The following is a 19,954-nucleotide window of genomic DNA, read 5'->3' on the forward strand; positions in this document are numbered from 1 at the left end:
TGTTTCCCCAAGCCTATCTTTGTCTGGTTTATTTTTCTTTTATTAGGAATAGAAAAGATTATCCCCAAAGATTGCTTTAAATTAATGAGGCCACAGATGATGAGTATTGTTTTGAATTTTCTGGAAACCAAAAGGTATCACCCATCTAACATTTTTAGTGTTGTTATTTACAGAGTATCAGAACTGGTCTGTGACGGATGCTATCTGCTCTGGATCTTGTCTGACGTAACCCAAAGGCCCTAAACTAAGCCGTGACTGACAGATGGTAGCCTCTGACACTGAGCTTGACCGTCCCAGAACACCGAAAATACTAAATGGTAATTGACATTGAGGGGGATGGCCTTGAGTTCACAAAAGAAGCTAAACCATCAAGGAACAATTCTTCCAACAACTGAAATGCATCCTAAGCACAGGATCAACATTAAAGTTGGTGAATCTTCCATTTAAAGAGAAAACTGAGCTGCTGAGTTTTCAAGTGATCCTGCTGGACAAGGCGATGGGTTGAGTCAGGGCTGGGGAACAAGGACTCACTCAGTGCCGGGCTGCTGTATGGCAGGACTCACTCTCAGCAGGTACATTACTTCTAAAACCACACAAGTCAAACCACAGTGGAAAATTCGGCTTATCTGGGGGAGGAACAGCAAGATAATCTTCTGCAAGTCTTCCTATTTGGGCACGAATCTAACCTGGCCTATATTTCTTTCTGTGCGTGTGTGTGCCCACGTATGCATGTGCGAGTGTTTTCTATTTATTATCCGATGTACAGTGGGGTGTGTATGGGAGGGAGAGGGCGTATGAATGCTACCACGCACAGGACAGTCTTTGGTTCTCTTCCACGGGGGCCTGGGGTCTGAACTGAGGTCAACCCAGGGTCACCTGCTGAGCCCACCTCACCCAGGTTTCAGTTGACTTTCTGAAACAAAAACTCTCATTAAATCTGGAACCTGTCATTTTTGGGGTCGACAGGACTGATTGGAAAGCTCAAAGGGCCCTGTCTCTGCCTCCCTGGGCCTGGAGTACAGATGTTCTCTCTGCCTCCCTGGGGCTGGAGTACAGATGTTCTCTGCCTCCCTGGGACTGGAGTACAGACGTTCTCTCTGCCTCCCTGGGACTGGTGTACAGATGTTCTCTGCTCCCTGGGACTGGTGTACAGATGTTCTCTGCTCCCTGGGACTGGTGTACAGATGTTTTCTGCCTCCCTGGGACTGATATACAGATGTTCTCTGGCTCCCTGGGACTGCAGTGCAGATGTTCACAGATACACTGAGTTTTTATGTGAGTGTTGAGAATCCAAAATCTACACTTGTCCCCCTCCTAGCCTCCTCTCCTGCCAGCTCCTGTCTCAGCAGTCTCTCCTCAGATTCATATCCACACCCCGCCCCGACTCTCTTCATTCATATGCAGAGCAGCAAGCCAGGGAGTACTTATTTGTCATACAAAACTGCTCAATTACATACAATTTCCATCTGCAGGTCTTTGCTTTCATTTGCCTATTTACTTATTTTTCTGGACCAGGGCTTGAACCCAGGATCTTCCCAAGCGTTTCCACGCTAAACTATAGCGGTAGCCTAGAAAAGTAAATTCCTCCAATCTTTCGGAGCCCCCAATTCACATTCAACAGAAAATGTAAAGAAGCTAGTGTCTCTTAGGGCTCGCTGCCAAGTATTTTTGTGAGCCCATGGTGATTTTTGTTTTTCTTTTTCTGAGAAATAAAAAGTCCTTTTGATAAGCCACCCCCAGAGCCCAGAAGCTTGATCTGAGAGCGCACAGGGTGGATGACCTAGTTCCTTTGTCCTCACGGTGGGGCATTTTATGTGATCTTGCTTAGACACCAACGGAACAAACAAAACCATGTTTCTGAAGACTCTTCGGAGGTGAGTTTTTAAGACATTTAGTTCCTACTTTCACTGACTTTGAGCACAGTTCTCCCAAACCTCCAAGGCCAGCCTGATGCTCACTGCATCCTGAGCACCAGGGATGGATGCTCCAGCGAGTTCCCTTGGTGAATCGTAAGGTCCCTGGCTTCTTTGTGGACTCTCATCGTCCTTCACCAGGCCTTGCCTGACCTGCAGTCTGCTGCCCAGGGTCCCCACTGAGGCCCGAGGGCTGACCCCACAGCACCAACTCCATCTCCAAAGAGAGTCATTCAGGGAGAAGTCGTGTCGTGGGGAGGAAAGTGCCACATTCTGGTTCCACAGTCTTCCAGTGCCCCAAGAGCTAGGAGGGAGAGCTGGGGGTCTCACCTGCCCAGCAGCAGACTGTGAGGCAGGAGCTGGGCACTGTATGGCTGCAGGTAGTGGTCCGTCCTCATTTCCCTGAGTGAGCACCATTTGTATTTGTCGTTTCGCTCAGGACACACACACACACGATTAGTTATTTGACCCAAGCCTCACTTTAACATCTGTTTTGATTACTATTTAAGGCTTCAGATGGTGCTGGAGACACCTACATTGAGTGTGATAGAGAAGGGGTTGGGGTATAGTCTCGAACTCACTGGCACAGGACTTTCTAAACAGGACAACGACAGTGGAACAGTGAATACATGGGACCTCATGAAACGGAACAGCTTCTGCATGGTCTCTGTGTTCCTCATGATTTTTTTTTTTTTGCCTGTTTTCTAAAGAGAAAGGTGTGGTGTTGGATGGGTTGCTGGTGGATATGGGTGGAGATGAGGGTGGAAAAGAGTGACCAGAATATACTGTATGAAAACGTTTATTTAAAAAAAATAGGGCTGGAGAAATGGCTCAGAAGATAAAGTGCTTGCTGTACAAGCCTGACCACCTGATTCCCAGGACCCATGGTGGGAGGCAAGGACCTTCCACATGCTCACCATGGCAGATGTGCCCTGGTGTACCTCTGCACGCGCGCGCGCGCGCACACACACACACACACACACAGAGTTTAAACTACTAGCGGCCCAGCTGCACAGGCTCTGTTCCCCAGACAGTGGTTCTGCTGCTGCTGCTAAAGGCAGCTTTAACTAAATCTCTATTATTCTACTAAAACTCAAGGTCAGGTGGAAATCTGCGAACTCACTCAACGAGTTAGAGTAGCCACTGGCTTTCTCTTTGCTGGTTTACTGGAAGCCCCTCTCCTTCCACAGGGCCCCAACTAAAGAAAGACCCAGGCTACACTCCTCCCTCCTACTTCCTGTCAACTAGCTGCTAGCCCCGCCTCTCTGAGCCCAGGTTAGTTTTATTTAATTAACGCAAAGGCAACACATCTTTATATAGTTAACAAATGCAGCGTGAACAAATATAACACATCTTTACACAGTTAAACAAATGCAGGATAAAACATCTTTGCCTAGTTAAACAAACATTCCACAACATCTTAGCATATTTGCATGACTGACTTTCTAAAGAATGTCTCAGCTTTAAGAAGTAATGTGTTGGGGCTGCCGGGATGGCTCAGTGGACAAAGTGTTTGCCATGCAAGTGTGAGGACCCGAGTTCAGATCCCCAGTGCCCATTTGTAATCTCAGACTTCCTATAGTGAGGTCTGAAGCAGAGACAGGACACACAGGAACGTGAGGGTCGTCATCTACCCCAGTACACACAGCAGGGAACAAGCGACTGTCTCAAGCACCGTGGAAGGTGAAGATCAAGATCTGAGGATCCTCTGACTTCTACACTCACGCCCTGGCATGCATACACCAGCACTCACACGGGAACATGTATGTGCATACAAAGACCACCACGAAGGCAGTGGTGTTACCCATCTTTATTATGTATCAGACTCTCCTCCACAGATGGATAACAGAACAAAGGAAACACTATTCCTCGAGCTGAGAGGTGGAGGACTCCGGCAGCCCCCTCTCTCCTGCTGCTGCAGAGCTGTGCAGAACGTGCCATGCTAGCCTCAGAATCAGCATCCTGTAGACTGTCATGGTGAAGGGTGCATGGTTCCTTAAATGCTCACAGACAGCTATGAAAGCTTTCTTCCCTGAATGCTTTAAATCTAACTGGACAAACTCGGGCCACTGGTGAGAGACCACAGTAAGTGGGACAGCACGTGACGTGACTCATATTCTGGGAAGAGGGCCACCTGGTGCTCAGCAAGGTAAATTCAAAGATGGAACTAGGTTAAAAGGAAAGGACACCTCGTACCAGCAGGTACCGGAACAAGAATGGCAGCACTGTCACCAGACGAGATGCTGTTTTTTTTCCTTTTTGATTTTTCCAGACAGGGTTTCTCTGTGTAGCTTTGGAGCCTGTCCTGGGTACTAGTTCCTGTAGACCAGACTGACCTTGAACTCACAGAGATCCTTCTGCCTCTGCCTCCCCAGCGCTGGGATTAAAGGCATGTGCCACCACCACCTGGACAAAATAGATTTAAAACAAAGTTTTAGCCAGGCAGGGTGGGAAAAGCCTGTAGTACCAGCAATTACTTGTGGGCCATAAGTTTGAGGACAGCTTGGTTTACATTGTGAATCCTGTTTTAAAAACAGCTTCTGGCAGATGGGAAACTGGGAGTGCTGGGATTGAATGACTCGCCCAATAACGCTGTCAGTGGGCCACGCACAAGGACTCTGTCTGTCACTCAACTTTTTGTGTCTCTGCTGACCCCCATGCTCCTTACTAGGGACATTTTTCCCTTGTAGTGACCCTCTGCTTATTCCACAGGATCCAAGGAGCCTTGTCAATCACAGATCACATAATCCAAGAGCATCTTTCTGGTGGACGTTCTTCCTGATCTGTCTCCATGCACAACCTACCGTCATCTTAGCCAAGCTCCATGCAGTGTGGTGGGAGCACTGTCTGTACATTTTCTCAGTCACTCTCACTCCACTGCAGAGAGTTAACCAGGAAGCTGAGTTCCAGGGGTAGAGCATCAGTGGTGCGAGGTCTTCAAGGCTCACAGAAAGCTTCCTAGAGTGATATTTTGTTCACGATCTAACAAAGCTTGCTTGAGGATCAGAGTGCAAAGCTAGCCACAGCAGCAAGTTGTACAGATCAGGCAGTGTTGGCACACTCCTTTAACCCCAGCAGCCACAATAGTTAGCAATAGGGGCTGGGCGGTGGTGGAGCACGCCGCCTTTAATCCCAGCACTGGAGAGGAATATAAGGTGGGATGAGACAGGAACTCGCTCTTTTCAGTCTGAAGATTTTGTAGAGGTAAGAGCTCTCTAGTGGTTGGTTGTTTTGCTTCTCTTATCTTTCAGTTTGAACCCCAATATCTGTCTTTGGGATTTTATTAGACTGCGTGCTGCAGTTTCCAGTGAAGGCTGGGGACTGCCTTCATACCTGAACACAGAGGTGGTCGGGTCCAGAGAGGGTGAACTCTTGGGTGCCGTGGCTCTGCATTACAGACCATGCCTGAGGGCCATTAGAATTCAGCTTGCTCAGTGGCAGAAAATTGCTTCTAACCTGAGCCTTGAAATGAAGGAAGACTGTCAATGCCAAGGTGAACATGAATGGGGAGGGCAGGTAAAATACAGCAACACAGTCAGCCCAGGCAAGGCCACAGCAACTCAAGGTTATGCGAGGTCCAGGAACCAGTGCAGCTAGAGGGAGAGGCAGGAAACTGTACTATTAGAGCTCAGATCCCAGGTCAGAAAGACCAAAGCCCCAGGCCACCATGGAGGGGAGAAGGGAAGGGAGAGAAGGTAAATACTTGCTGGCGATCCTCACCTCCAGAGAGCTGCTGTTTGGTTTTAGAAACTGCATAGTGAGCAGGAGCTGTAGGTGGGAAAGGAAAAGGGCCTGGGACGCGGCTCGTGTGTGTGTGTCTGTGTGTAAGCCAAAAATGTGAGCCTATTTCCATGTTGACCCAAGGTCAGTGAGTTGGAACTTACCTCTAGTCCTTTAAAGTTACCATGTTTCTACCTCAAAGGTCCCACCTATATTTAGCTCAGAGTTCTGCTCTCAAGGTTATTGTCAACAGGTGTGGCTAATAGCCAGCCCTTGTATTTCAAGAATAGAGAAGTAGGTGTGTTTTTACCTCAAACAAAGTCTAAGGATCCAACTAAGGGTCCAGTTCCTTTATGGAGATAGCACTGATTTCCCCCCTGGGAGTGGTTTGCCTACAGAATGTTTTGGTCTAGGGTGTGAGCAGGACTCGTTTTGTTCTAACAACAGAATGTTTAACTACTGGCCTGTTCATTTCCTTGCATCATGTTAAGGCAGTTTTTTTTTTCTTCTACCTTTTGTGGTCAGGGGTATTTTAAGCAACTGGAAATTAAACGCGGGCGAATTTCACTACTCACTGGAACGCCCTCCCAATACTATTCTATGTTTCTCTGTTTTACTATTTTCATCCGTGTCTTCATACTCTTTACTGTATTTCTAAATCCCCGCGCCTCTACCCTGGCGAGAGGGATTTTTGTCAAGGCTGCTCCCCAACACACATGCTTCAGTGAGACCAGATGCTGGGGTCAGAGGAAGATTGAGGGTTAAAATGGCAACACCTAGAGCACTGAGGAAGATGGATGTGGTTGCTTGTAGCCAGATATGAGATAACCAAGCTAATCAGGAGATGAGGACAGAGTCTGGACCAATGACAGCAGGCAGGCTGTCCCCCTGCCCAAAGACCTGAGGCATTACTGTCCTTCCATATGTCCTTATTTCTGAAGCAACTAAGCAATAGAGCAAGCAGTAGGACTTTCATCTAGGAGAGAACGCCACAGACAAGGAGCTAGATGTGGGGTAACCAAGGGAGACGGCGGCTGCGTCCTGGAGCGGGGACGGAGAAGCTCCAGGTGGACGGTGGGAACACAGCCGTAACCAGAAGCCAGCAGACACCGGCAAGGTGGGGGAGGGCAAAGTGGAAGGGCCCAGCTGCAGACACTGAGGTCAGCACTTACCAAGGCACGAAGATAGAGAGCATGGGGCCTCCACTGGCTGGGGCCTCCATAGAGGCCCAGGGAGTAACCAGTCTCACAAGTAGTCACCTCAGCTTTTGTCCAGTTTTTGCCATGGTCACATCCCCCAGACAAGGAAGTTAATGGTTGTTTTTCTCTTAGAAACCGCTCTCTGGAGAGTTTCTCTCATTTTTAACTTCTCCTTAGTAAAGCTTGCCTCCATCATTGCTGACTATGTCTGTGCCAAGAAAGGTCCTTCCCACTCATACCCCTGCTCCACAGAGTCTAGCACAGCAACAGTAATGGTTAACATGTCCAGAGTCCTTCCAGCTCATAAAACATGTGCAACACGGATGCTTCATTGAATCACTGAGAAATTAATTCTACTAAGTGAAACCAAGCTCCCAATTGAGATGGCAGAAACTAAGATTATCTTGGGTCTCCTTATCCACTCCCTTCATGCCAGCATGGACTCAGACATCTGATGAGACTCTTCCTGCTTCCTGTTTCTTAAAAGGGGCAAGTCTACAGGAACAAACCTCAATCCACACAGCTGCCACGAAGGCAGGCAGGCATGGACTACACAACCTATGTCTGGGAGCCTCCGAGGTGTTGCCTGTGGAAGGAGATCTGCACGGCAGGACTACAGTGTGATGCCTGACTTGAGACTGCTCAACCTCGCCGCAGGCCCAGACACCCACGTTGTTCTGGTAGCAAGACTTTCTAAGGTGTAAGCTATACCTACAAACCATCTTGCTGGGAATCACTGCCTCCTTTGCAGGATCTAACCCAGGGACAGTCTGATCTCCACTCTGTGACAGTTTTCCATGTCACTACCTCTGTGTGTGTGTGTGTGGGGGGGGGGGGGCTCTGGCCAAGCTTCTCAACTATTCTTGTCATCTTGGCCTTTTTGTAAATAGAATTCTTTGAATTCACCTTTAAGTTCACAAGGTTACATGTCTTGTCGATCCACCTTCCGCCCTCAATCCTAGTCCAATGATTTAAAATCCAAATTCACATGAGAGCCAGTCACAGTGATAAACATATACAGCCCCTAAAACCTAAGGGCAGGACTCTTGGAGCCTTCCCCAGGCAACACGGCAGGAACCCATGTAAAAGAAAAGAAACAAAAACCCCACAGGCTCAGCAGTTAAGAGCTCGTCCTGAGGACCTGGGTTCAAGACCCAGCATCTATATGGTGGCGGATCCCCATCTATAACTCTAGACCCAAGGGATTCAATGTCACCTTCTGGCTTCTGTGGGTACTATACACATTTGGTACACAGACATATACACAGGCAAAATACCCATATGCATAAAACAAATAAAGGAAAAAAATTATTTTTTGAGACAGGGTTTCTCTTTGTAGGCCAGGCTGGCCTCAAACTCACTGAGATCCTCCTGCCTCTGCCTCCCGAGTGCTGGGGTTACAGGAGTGCGCCACCAAGACTGCCAGGGAAAAAAAAATTTTTTTTTTTGATACAAGGTTTCTCTGTAGCTTTGGTGCCTGTCCTGGAACTAGCTCTTGTAGACCAGGCTGGCCTCAAACTCACAGAGATCCACCTGCCTCCGAGTGCTGGGATTAAAGGCGTGTGCCACCCCCGCCCAGCAGGAAAAAAATTTTTAAATTCAATCATTCTGGGGGCTGGAGAGATGGCTCAGTGGTTAAGAGCATTGCCTGCTCTTCCAAAGGTCCTGAGTTCAATTCCCGGCAACCACATGGTGGCTCACAACCATCTGTAATGAGGTCTGGTGCCCTCTTCTGGCCTGCAGACATACACACAGACAGAATATTGTACACATAATAAATAAATATTAAAAAAATATTTAAAAAAATTCAATCATGGGCTGGAGAGATGGCTCAGTGGTTAAGAGCATTGCCTGCTCTTCCAAAGTTCCCAAGTTCAATTCCCAGCAACCACATGGTAGCTCACAACAATCTGTAATGAGGTCTGGTGCCCTCTTCTGGCCTGCAGGCATACACACAGACAGAATATTGCATGCATAATAAATAAATAAATATATATTTTTTAAATTCAATCATTCTTTCACAGCAATGTGACTTAGGCAGAAAAAAAATGTCATCTCAAACCTAAGTAGCTGGATAGGTTTGAGTTCACCTGCTTAGGCTAAAATATCCTCTGCACTTTGTCTTCCCACTAATACATCCCTAGAACAGAGCAGGGGCCGAGCAGCATGGCCTATTAGTGCACACAGACAGAGAGCCAAGGGGACCACTTTCTAGTCTAGTGCCCAGAGCTGGGGCTGGGCATCTCTCCAGGACAGCCGCTTGGCTCTCCTGACTCTTCCCTATCTACAGCAGGTCCAGAGGCCCTGGAGATGCTCTGCTTCTTGGGCCAGCAGGGGCGCCAGGGCTGTAAAAGGCATCTCCATGTGAAGGCAATTTCAGGTAAACTGGTTTTTAGAGAAGCTCCTCTCTTTTGGAGCTTTCAGACAACACTCAAGGACACGGTTCTTTCCAGAGTGTGAGTGCTGTGTGGCTACCTCCCAACCAAACACTCCCTTCTGGGGGGGGGGAGAAGCTTAGAAAGCTACAAGGCTGGTGCAACTCCCCTCCCCAAGGTTAGACAGGAAAACATAGTTGCCAGGAGGAAGAGAGTCTTCAGTAGAGCTGCTCCAAGCTGACTTGGAAGCCCTAGGGATGCTGGATGCAGTCTTGTGTGCTGGTGTGGGCTCCTGTAATACAGCTCCAATAAACTCACTAGTTCACTAAACGAGACCTGAATGTTTTGGTCTTTTGTTGGTATCCTAGCCCAAGTGAATGACATTATTTGTCTCCCATGATAACGAGAGGCAAAGAAAACACAAGGATAAATATCAGTGTAGAGAGGGCCTTGTCTAGTGGTCAGGTTTCTTTGAAAATCAGCCTGTGTGGCTCTGGGAAGCCATTTCAGACACGCAGAGGTGAATCCCAGCAGCTTGAGCAGCTGTGGGGTGCAGAGCTCCAGTAAGGCGAGCAAAGGCTTGAGATGGACTGACTGAGGAGAGAGGGAGAGTAACATCTGCACCGTGAATCAGTGCTGCTGCAACACGAGGGGCAAGAGAGCTGCTCATGTAAACCAAACAGCACAGCACTGTTACAAACCAAAGTCCTGTTAGCGTTAAAGAACAAAACAACACTGTAAAATACAGGTTACCACTGGTCAACATTTTAATTCACTTTAAACCAAAGAAACATTATTATATGCAGAACCTGTCATTTTACACATTAAAGTTTATCAGGTTAACAATACCTAAGCAAGGAATACCTGGAAACAACTTCCTCCTTGCTGAACCTCACATTATCAGAGTGACTCAATACCTTTCTGTAGTACTGCCAACAAAGCTGCCGTTCGGCTTTTTCTCTCCACCCTCTCCAGAATCACCAAAAGGTCAGCCACTGGGTAATAGAAAGTGACAGATTTCACACTTGACTGTTGGAAAGTGTTCCTCAAATAGAGAAAGCCACATCCTGCCATGCTGGTGGGTCAGCTCCCTTACTTGCAGTGCCTACCAAATAGTAAAATCACACGTTTGATCCGGACTCGAGGCCCACCAGCTCTAGAGCTTCTACAAGGCATTAAAGAGACAGCACAGGGTGAGACAGTTTCTAACAGCAGTCAAACAGCACTGTTTCTAAGGGTAAAGCGTGAAGAACAGACAGCACCATGTCAGGGCAGACAGCGGACAGAAATACACAGGGGCTTCCAGGCCACCCGGCCCACTTTCTGTCCTACTTCCTCTTGATGTTTATAGTTCAGTTTCACTTAGCTTTAAAGAGCCAGACTCTACTGTCAGAGCCTGAAGCTTTACTACGCTCTCACTTCCTCTGCACTACAGCTGAGAAATGTCACTGCTCTACTTAGAAATCATGGAATGGAAAGTGGCATTGGTACAAACCACAGCTTCTGCTCACTCACTCAACATGGATGGATGATTTCAAATTTCTCTTTTTATTAATAAAGGTAACTTTTTTTTTTAACAATTTACTTTTATTTTATTTTATTTATTTATTTTTTTTTTGGTTTCTCTGTAGCTTTGGTGCCTGTCTTGGAACTAGCTCTTGTAGACCAGGCTGGCCTCGAACTCCCAGAGATCCGCCTGCTTCTGCCTCCCAAGTGCTGGGATTAAAGGCATGCACCACCACCGCCCGGCAATAAAGGTAACTTTTAACAGTCTTAATTAAAATGAAATGTATCAAAGTTTCACAATTCCTAAATTTTACTTATCAGTATGATGGTGTATGTACATTTAAAATATTTTAGCACTACAAATGCCAGTGGCCTATATCCCTGCAGCACTACACACAACAGCACAAATTAAATCTGCCAGAAATTCTATTATTGACTCAAAATTTTTAAGGACTACAGTACAATTATGTACAGTGTACAAAGTCTGTCAAACTGAATATACATGGTCTTAGGCCATTACTACTATTTCATTCCAATTTGGATTTAAATATAATCAACTTACAGATCTGAAATAAAAGCACTGCTTAATGGTTTCAGATGCATTTTGGTATTGGATGTTTCAGGGCATAGAAATAATAAGACTGTACTGAAGTAATCTGTGTCTACAGCTGCTTGAGACAGCAGGATGAAATGCGACCTTAAATGTTAACTGTTAGCGACAAGTCTGCCAATTAAGAGTCCAAGCCACTCCTAGTTTAAAACAAGCAAAACTAATAGCACAGAGAACTTTAATATAACCTTAATGGTCTAACAAACCTTCCAAATGGAAGGAAATACAAAATAAAGTTCACACATCAATTTACCTTGTATTGGTACGTTTCAGCACCACAGATTTATCAGGTCAGGATGGCTAGCACTAAGGTTCAAAGGTCTCGGCAGCAGCCTGAGACACAGTGACAGAACTACGGCTATACTGATCCCTCTTTACGCTCTTTAACACTGATACTTCAGGGGTTCCCTTGCTAGAATGAGCCCAAATACCATTTCCTTGGAGATATAAAGCTAAACCAAATCAAGCATATTAGTCTCCTAGACACAGGCTCATATAGGAAGTATTTTGTTTACTAAACTGAAAAGTTAACTTTTAAAAATATCTGCAGTCTTTTTGAAATGCAAGGCACCAGCAGGAGCGTGCGTTCCAGCAAGGGTGACTGACGGGACCACGGAGCCCAAAGTCCTTCCTCTTCTGCTGATCACAATACTTCCTTTCCTGTCTATGCAACATCTTCCAGATAATCGGCCACGTCGCTGAGCTGGGAAACAGTCAGGTCTTGTGTGAGGTCATCAAGCTTTGTTGTCCAAAAGAAAGAGAAGAATCAGTGTACAACAAAGTCTGAATCCATCTGTCAGTGTATACTGCTATCATTTCTTTATCTTCTGTAACCTGCTTAGGAGGGCCACCCCTGGACGAGAGATGGCTACCAGGAGAACAGGGACACCGAGTGAGGACTTTGTGGCACTTACTCTCTTAGAGCTGTTCATTTGGCCCATTACTTCTTATTTTTTCCCCTTTGCATATAAGGAAATACTAGAAATAAAATTATTTTAAGTAAATCGCCCTTGTTCGAACAGTAGTCTTGGTATACAACCATCGGTACAAAAACAGCTACTGGAACCTTAAAGTCATACTTTTTTTAGTTAGTTTTATTCCCTTTATTTGATTTTTTGTTTGTTTGTTTTTGATGTGGGATTTCCCTCTGTATGCTGTGATTACCATTAATGAATAAAGGAACTGCTTTGGGCCTAAAGCAGAGCTATAGGGGAACAGAGTTAGGCGGGGAAAACTAATGGAATGGTGGGAGAAAGAAGGATGGAGTCAGGGAGACGCCATGGAGCTCCGCTGGAGACATATGCGGGAACTTTAGCCGGTATGCCACAGCCACGTGGTAATATACAGATTAATAGAAATGGGTTAAATTAAAATGTAAGAATTAGCCAATTAGAAGCTAGAGCTAATGGGCCAAGCAGTGTTTTAATTAACACAGTTTCTGGGTGATTATGTCGGTTCTGAGTGGCCAGGACGAACAAGCGGCCTCCCTCCTACATATTTGTTTTATTTTTTGAGACAGGGTTTCTCTGTGCAGCCATAGCTGTCCTGGAACTCGCTCTGTAGACCAGGCTGGCCTCGGAATCACAGAGATCCGCCTGCCTCTGCTTTCCTCCCTTGTGCTGGGATTAAAGGTATGCGCCAGCACCGCCCAGCCCAAGTCATTACAATTTTAAAAACGAAACTCAGAAAAGCCCACACACTAAGAAATAGATTAAGAATGCTACTTTGGATCTGTTATTTTTGACTCTCATCATTATTAAATAATGAACTCATTAAGGTATTGCATTTTATATGCAAAACAATTGAATGCCATATTAATGCTAGTTTTAGACTAGAGAAAAGAGTAAGGAAACACTATGGATGACAGTGATCTTTCATAATCTACAGTGGATATCAGTTAACTGAGGGGCTTTTAGTTTTGATTTAGAACAAGGGAAGACCACAGAACACAGGGTTGTGTTTTTCTTTCACACTGCATTGGTGTGCAGCTATGCTGCTGATGTCGGTTCTAATAGCTTTAAGGTGGATTCCTTCATTTTATACATATTTTCATCAAGTTGGCTGAAAACAACATCAATTTGATTTCTTCCTTCCTATTTGGAAGCTTACTCGTTCACTGGCCTGATTGCTCTGGCTAGGATCTCATGCACTGTGTGAAATCAAAGCAGTGAAAATGTTCAATATTGTCACAATTTGAAAACTGGCAGTTGTTCTTCAGAGTTCTCATTTCCCTCTCTCCCTCCCCTTCAGTCAGCGCACCCACTTGCTTCAGCTGCTCACTGATGAGGGAACCTTTATCTCTTTTGAAATCTGTGACATTACCAAGAGGCTGAGTTAGCAGCTGACCTTCACCATGAATTCCATCACAGATCTGAACAATCAATCCTCAGTGGTCTTCAGCAAGAGCTCAGTGTTTGGTTCTTATGGATGACAAGCGGTGGAAAGGTAAGAGGGGCAAACATCTTGTGTACACTGGGTGGTATTAGAGATGGCTTCTCACCTACTGTCACTAAGTAGTAATACTTCCACCTTAAAAGAAACCAAGATGAAGCTGAGCATGGTGGCACACAGCTTTAATCCCAGCACTCGGGAATTGGAGGCAGGAGGATCTCTGTGAGTTTGAGGCCAGCCTGGTCTATAGAGTGAGTTCTTTGACCACTAGAGACCCTATGTCAAAAAGCGAAACAAAACAAAACCCAACAAAAACACCCACAAAAGGAAACTGAGATAAAGGCTCATGCTTACCTATGACACCTAGCATCTGAAAGGTAGAGGCAGGAGACTTGTTTCAAGTTTGAGGCCTTCCTGAGCTACATACTGAGTTCAAGGCCAGCCTAGGATTTAAACCAGGATCCTATTTCAAGGAATCCAAACCAGAAAACAAAGACACTTAATATATTAAAAATGACACAACCCAAATTTTGCTTACTCATTTTAAAATACAACCTCTCTTGAGGGATCCCTCCTCATGTGACAATCTGAACCCAGCCTACTTCCACCTCATCTAGAAGGCAGCACACCCAGCTAGGCTGTGAATAACAGAGATGCCGCAGCTCATCTCTTCTCTATTGCGTGAAAAGCTCCAGTGTGGAATCCAGATGGAATCCTGGCTTTAAACCTCAAACCAAAGTCCTTTGCTATGCTGCCTCCCGCAGTTCTGTCTCAACCTGGCCTCAACTAGCCGAAGGTGGTCAAATGTCCCATAGATACAAGCTCACTTTAACTCTAAGTGAGACAGTTTTGGCTCTAGTCCTGATCCCTTGTGGCCACCCTTACCCCAGGCCTGTCAGAGTACAAATACTAAACAAAGGACAGCTGTGAGCCTCCCACACCCTTGAAGGTTTTCTTCAGACTTACAATAGGCAACTGTCACAAACTGTTTGCAATTTTCAACCATTTTTTTACTATCATATAAATTTACTAAGCCCCTTAGCAAATCGACAAATAAACAGCATACCCAAAGATGTGCTAGCACCTTACTTTATCACTGCTGTTAACGTCGTCTATGCCCATGGAAAGGTCTTCTTCAATTTCTTCACCAATACTTAATTCACTTTTTTCTGAGCGGTGGCTAGCACTAATTATAAGAGGGGAAAGATGAAAAAGAATTCTGAAGAATAATTGCTCAAATTTTCAAAGACTTTAATCCTACAAGTAACATATAACAACATTAAACATTGATTTCACTGTCATCTAAGAAAACTCACAAGGCAAGGATCTCTCAAATGTCACTCATCACACAATATTCTTACCTCCAAACACAGTATAATTTATTATTGTAATACAGTCAGAAATTTCTAATCAGAAAACTGTTAAAATTCTCAAGCATATAATTTAAATTTTCTCATCATATCTATAGCAAATATTACTTTCTTTTTAAATTTCTTTTTCTTTAATATTTATTTATTTATTTATTTATTTATTTATTTATTATGTATATAATGTTCTGTCTGTGTGTATGCCTGCAGGCCAGAAGAGGGCGCCAGACCTCTTTACAGATGTTTGAGAGCCACCATGTGGTTGCTGGGAATTGAACTCAGGACCTTTGGAAGAACAGGCAATGCTCTTAACCGCTGAGCCATCTCTCCAGCCCCCAAATATTACTTTCATATCACTAGGCAATTCATACAAGTTACCGCTAACAAAATGTTCATGTCACAGTGATGAAGACAGTTTTTTTTAAAGTCAAACACAGACAATGCCCACCACAAAGACAAAAGACACAAGAAAAATCAGGATAAGCTCCTGACTTGGTTTCAAATAACAGGTCAACCCTGACACCACTTCTTTATCTTACTCTTTACGGCTCTCCCACTACAGCACACACATTTGTCTGTGTTCTAATGTAACAAGTTGTCACTCCAAAACATAATTTTGGACTAGCTATTGGTGTGGGAAAATTCTGTATTCTGTCAATTATGTTTTAAATAAACGCTGATTGGCCAGGCAGGAAGTATGGGGGGGGAGGGGACAACCAGACAGGAAGTAGAGGTAGGTCAATTAGAGCAGAAGAATTCTGGGAAGGAGGAAGCCCATTCCTCCCCAGTCCTGTCCAGACACCGAAGAAACAGGATGTGACCTGCCCCACTGAAAAAAGTACTGTGCCATTTTAATATAGATAAAAATCATGGGTTCATATAAGTTACAAGAGTTAATAAGAAGTTTGAGCTAATGGGCCAATCAGTTTATAACTTATGGAGACCTCTTTGGGGTCTTTTTTCTTTGGGGCTAAATGGCTATGGGACCTGGTGGGAGGACAGAAACCCCAACAAGCAGCGCCCTCATGTTACAAGCTATCTGTCGGTTCTTTCAATCAAGTACAAAGTAAACCCTAATGTAATTGTGCCACACTCATATTCAGAAAGTATTTAGAAGATTCATGTATTCATCTCAAGGTTTTTCTTACCTATGAAAATCATCAACATAGTCTTCATCTTCTCCAGTTCCTGGTAATTTGTTTAAGAAAAGAAATACATTATTACACACTTACAGAAAAATACTTATTTTTTTTAAATAAGCGTTTCCTGCCAAAACATTACCGAATGATACTGATTCATGAAAACATTAAGTACCAAAATAGTGTTTAAAAAATTTAGATTTATTTATTTTTATATTCAGGAATATTTTGCCTGCATGTATTTGTATGTGTACCATGTGTCTGCCTGGTCCCAGAAGAAGAGCTACAGATGGTACTGAGCCATCATGTGGGCACTGTGACATGAACGTGGTTCCTCTGCAAGAGCAGCACAAACTATTGGCCACCAAGCCAATTTCTTCAGCAGAAAAAAATACATTGCAGTCATCTCTTTAGTAATACTTTTACCACATTAAATGAAGGGAAATAATAAATGCTGTCTAAGGATTCTACCACATGCTGGAAAGTGAAAACCTTATTTGTGTTCTAGGTTCAGGCAGGGGCTTACTCTATGAGGCTGCCTTGTGACCTGATGGGTGTGCGGCTCCATGGCAGAACACTTGCTCAGCATACTCATGGACCTGGGCTCTATCCTCATCACCACAAAAACAGAAAAAGGGACACACAACAGCATGGCACCATCAATTTCTCTTGTCACCTTGTTTCCAACTGCTATGACTTTCAACGCAATAGTCTGCTCACAATTTTAAAAACCATCAGAAGGTGTGAAGAGGCGATGGAGCATGTGGGCCCATCACCCGGAAGAGCCCTGGGTGCCCTCTCGTGGTCATGCCCAAGCACAAACAAGCCCGAACCACAAATTCTGATTTCACAGTATGATACACAAGAGGCTCCAAATGCAAAGTGGCCACACGAGGAGGAGCTGTTACTAACTCACAAGTGCCTCAAGCTTCCTCACACACAGGGCTCTGAAGGGAGCAAATTTACGACCTAACCTATATCTCTCAATGACAACTAACTGCAAATTAGCTGTTATTTTCATCCCATGACTTTTAGAGCAGTTGAGGAAGAGCGGGAAGGAATGGCTGTAGGAACGTTCATAGGGACAAAGGGGAGGCTGCCTGGGGCAGGAAAAACTCTGGCTGGAGAGTGAACTGCTCAAGGCTGCTGCCCATCACTGTTCTGGGTTCTCCAAAACAGAGGAGCAAACTTGAGGGGATTCAAGATCGAGGGGGGCAGAAAACTCTCTTATAGCATTTGATTATACAGTTGTCAAACTTTGGAGTGACGCTTCTTCCACAGACAGCAGTCAACAGTGAGAGAGAGGCATTAGGTTTCAGAACAAAAAAAAAGGTACCACAGTGGACGGAAACTCTGTGAAGGCAGTAGAGGCTCAAATTCCAGGAGAATATGTTTGTAGAGAAAGCCTGACAAAATGAAGGTGTTTGAGACAGCAGCAGAGGACAACCACCATGGAGCGGGAGGCGGGCAGGGCACAACAGAGTGGGCTGATACCCTTCTTCACAGACATGGGCTTTATGTGTATTGGTGTAAAGATGTCATATCCCCTGGAACAGGAGTTACAGACAGTTGTGAGCTGCATTGTGGTTGTTGGGAACCGAACTTGGGTTCTCTGAAAGAGCAGTCAGTGCTCTTAACCACTGAGTCATCTCTCCAGCCCAGTTTACCACTCTTGCTTTAAGCAGGCAAAGTGCCTGTTTATAACATTCCACTTGCAAACTTTTGCTTCTCCCATTACTACAACCATGTATATTTATGTAATGTACAGCATGTCTTAACATGTACAGTGTAAAATCACTAGCACTGTCAAGCTTATTAATGCACCAGGTCATGCGGTCAAGCATTTTTGCTTTAACTAAACTTTGTGCATTTAAGATCTACTGTCTTAGAGAATTTCAAGTGTGCAATACAACTAACAGTGGTCATCATGCTGGGTTTTAAACTCTAGAAGGGCTATCCACCTAACACAGCCTCACCATGTAGGCTGGCCTCTGCTTCCCTAATACTAAGATCAAAGGTCATGCCACCTGACCAGCTCATCTGCATACTCTTAATTATGCCATTTAAACTAAAGCAGACTGTGCTCTAAATTGAGTTTCCACTGGAATGGTATTTGCAGAATGTCCACGGATGACACAGTGGCTGACGGCCTGAGTGACACATGCAGACTCCAACAGCTGCTGCTCTTCATCCTCTTCTCTGGGTCAGAACAGGGTGGGAGGGGCACATCACTGACATCATCCTAACTGCATGAGCCCATATTCCTCTGAGCACCTGCAATCTTGTCATGCATGCTGTCAACAAGAACAAGGCTCAAATGACTGCCGTAGCCCACTAAACAAGACTACTCCCTTCTAGTGAGTCTGGTGAAGTGCTGTACACCACCCCAAGTTCAACTTGAGGTACGCCTAAATGCCAGCAGCGGGGGAACGTCAGTCAGGACTGCCTTCACCAGAGGAGAGGTCTCTGCAGTTCTACCTTAGCAGCAGAGGAGGGAACCACATTTTCATCAGAGAAAAGAGCAGTGAAAAGGGAAAGCCCAAAGGCTTGCACTAGGTGAACCACCACAAAGAGAAACAAGATGTCAGAATGAAGGGACAGAGCAGAACCTGAGGCATTGTGGTCAAGGGAGGGAGCAACAAGCAAGGGTAAAGAACTCCCTGCAGGTGTGATTGCAGCAGAAGCAGGGAAGGAAGGAGCATGGACCCACCTAGCCAGCCACCAGCCAGCAACCGGGAGGCACAGAGGAAGGGCCAGACTACTAGCAACTCAGCAGTTACCAGGACTTCAGGGCACTGTGTGGGACAAGAATCCAGGCAGCTCAGAGGACATATATTCTTCGGCAAATGGGGAAGAAAGTAACACAAAAAGGATCTAGAATTTGATGCACCCCTGAGCTAGGCACTGTACCTATTGATGTATGTACACATGCTTAAATCCTATTTAGTCTTCAAAGCGAGGTAGATGGTACTGGACTCACTCAACAGAGAAGAAAAGCACAGTTTACTCCAAGTCAGGGCCATAGTGAGGATCTTAATGTAAACCTATTCAGTCTTCACCTGGGTCCTGTGCTATATCCAGGGTGTTTGGTTAGAAACTTTGGGAGGACAGTCCTGCACATTCACAAAGTGCACAGAGGACACAGCTCTCTTTCCCCAGCCTGCCTGAGCAGCACCGCCCTTAGAACAGAGCACATCACATCCACACAGAAGATAGAGATGGCCGAGAGCCCAGCTGTACCGTGAGAGAGGAAGGTTCTCCGGGCCCCCGTTACACTGTCTGCAGTGAGTTCAGAACCCAGCTCTATGCACACTGACTATCTGCTCCAAATAACACAACACCCACAGGTTCTCTCACAAGTCTGAGCCTTGCATCAGACTGACCCCCTGTGCTCTGGGTGCTTCACTCCCAGCACAGAGATCAGCTCTGTCACCGCCACCAACTTCACCCACTCTCTCTGAAACCGTCTTTGTTATACAGCTGACTTGATCACCAGGTCTGGCCACAGCCTCTTCTGGAGGTCTTTTATAAAAATCCAGGCTAGGGCATGTTCCTACTACAGTCTGAATGCTACAAGGCAAAGGGTGGTCCAGGTTGTTGCTATGGCCATTTCCCAGCACAGGGCTGAACTCTGGATGCTGGCAGTGACGCTGAATGACGGCAGGAAGGCTCGCCGTGTAGACGTTAATCTGGAAGATGATTTCAACAATCGCACAAAAACTGAAACCTAGTTA

General features: G+C 45.4%; 1 protein-coding gene across 4 annotated transcripts in view; it reads right to left on the reverse strand.

Moving 5' to 3' along the window:
* Window positions 1–10,872: 10,872 nt before the first annotated feature.
* Window positions 10,873–19,954, reverse strand: part of Cep43 (centrosomal protein 43) — a 29,694-nt gene continuing 20,612 nt past the window's right edge. For 3 of the 4 annotated variants that reach the window (XM_041680346.1, XM_041680348.1, XM_041680347.1), the window contains 3 exons: window positions 16,230–16,269; window positions 14,804–14,900; window positions 10,873–12,062 (listed from right to left, as the gene is read on the reverse strand). In XM_041680346.1, the coding sequence (XP_041536280.1) occupies window positions 11,988–12,062; window positions 14,804–14,900; window positions 16,230–16,269 (212 nt within the window). In that variant the 3' untranslated portion in view covers window positions 10,873–11,987. Of the gene's footprint in view, window positions 12,063–14,780; window positions 14,901–16,229; window positions 16,270–19,954 lie in introns of all 4 variants that reach the window. The other variant, XM_041680349.1, reaches the window with a different exon arrangement.

This window comes from Microtus oregoni, unplaced genomic scaffold (assembly GCF_018167655.1).
Source record: "Microtus oregoni isolate MIOR12 unplaced genomic scaffold, Mior012 000033F_ref0000390, whole genome shotgun sequence".
Classification (NCBI taxonomy): Eukaryota; Metazoa; Chordata; class Mammalia; order Rodentia; family Cricetidae; genus Microtus; species Microtus oregoni.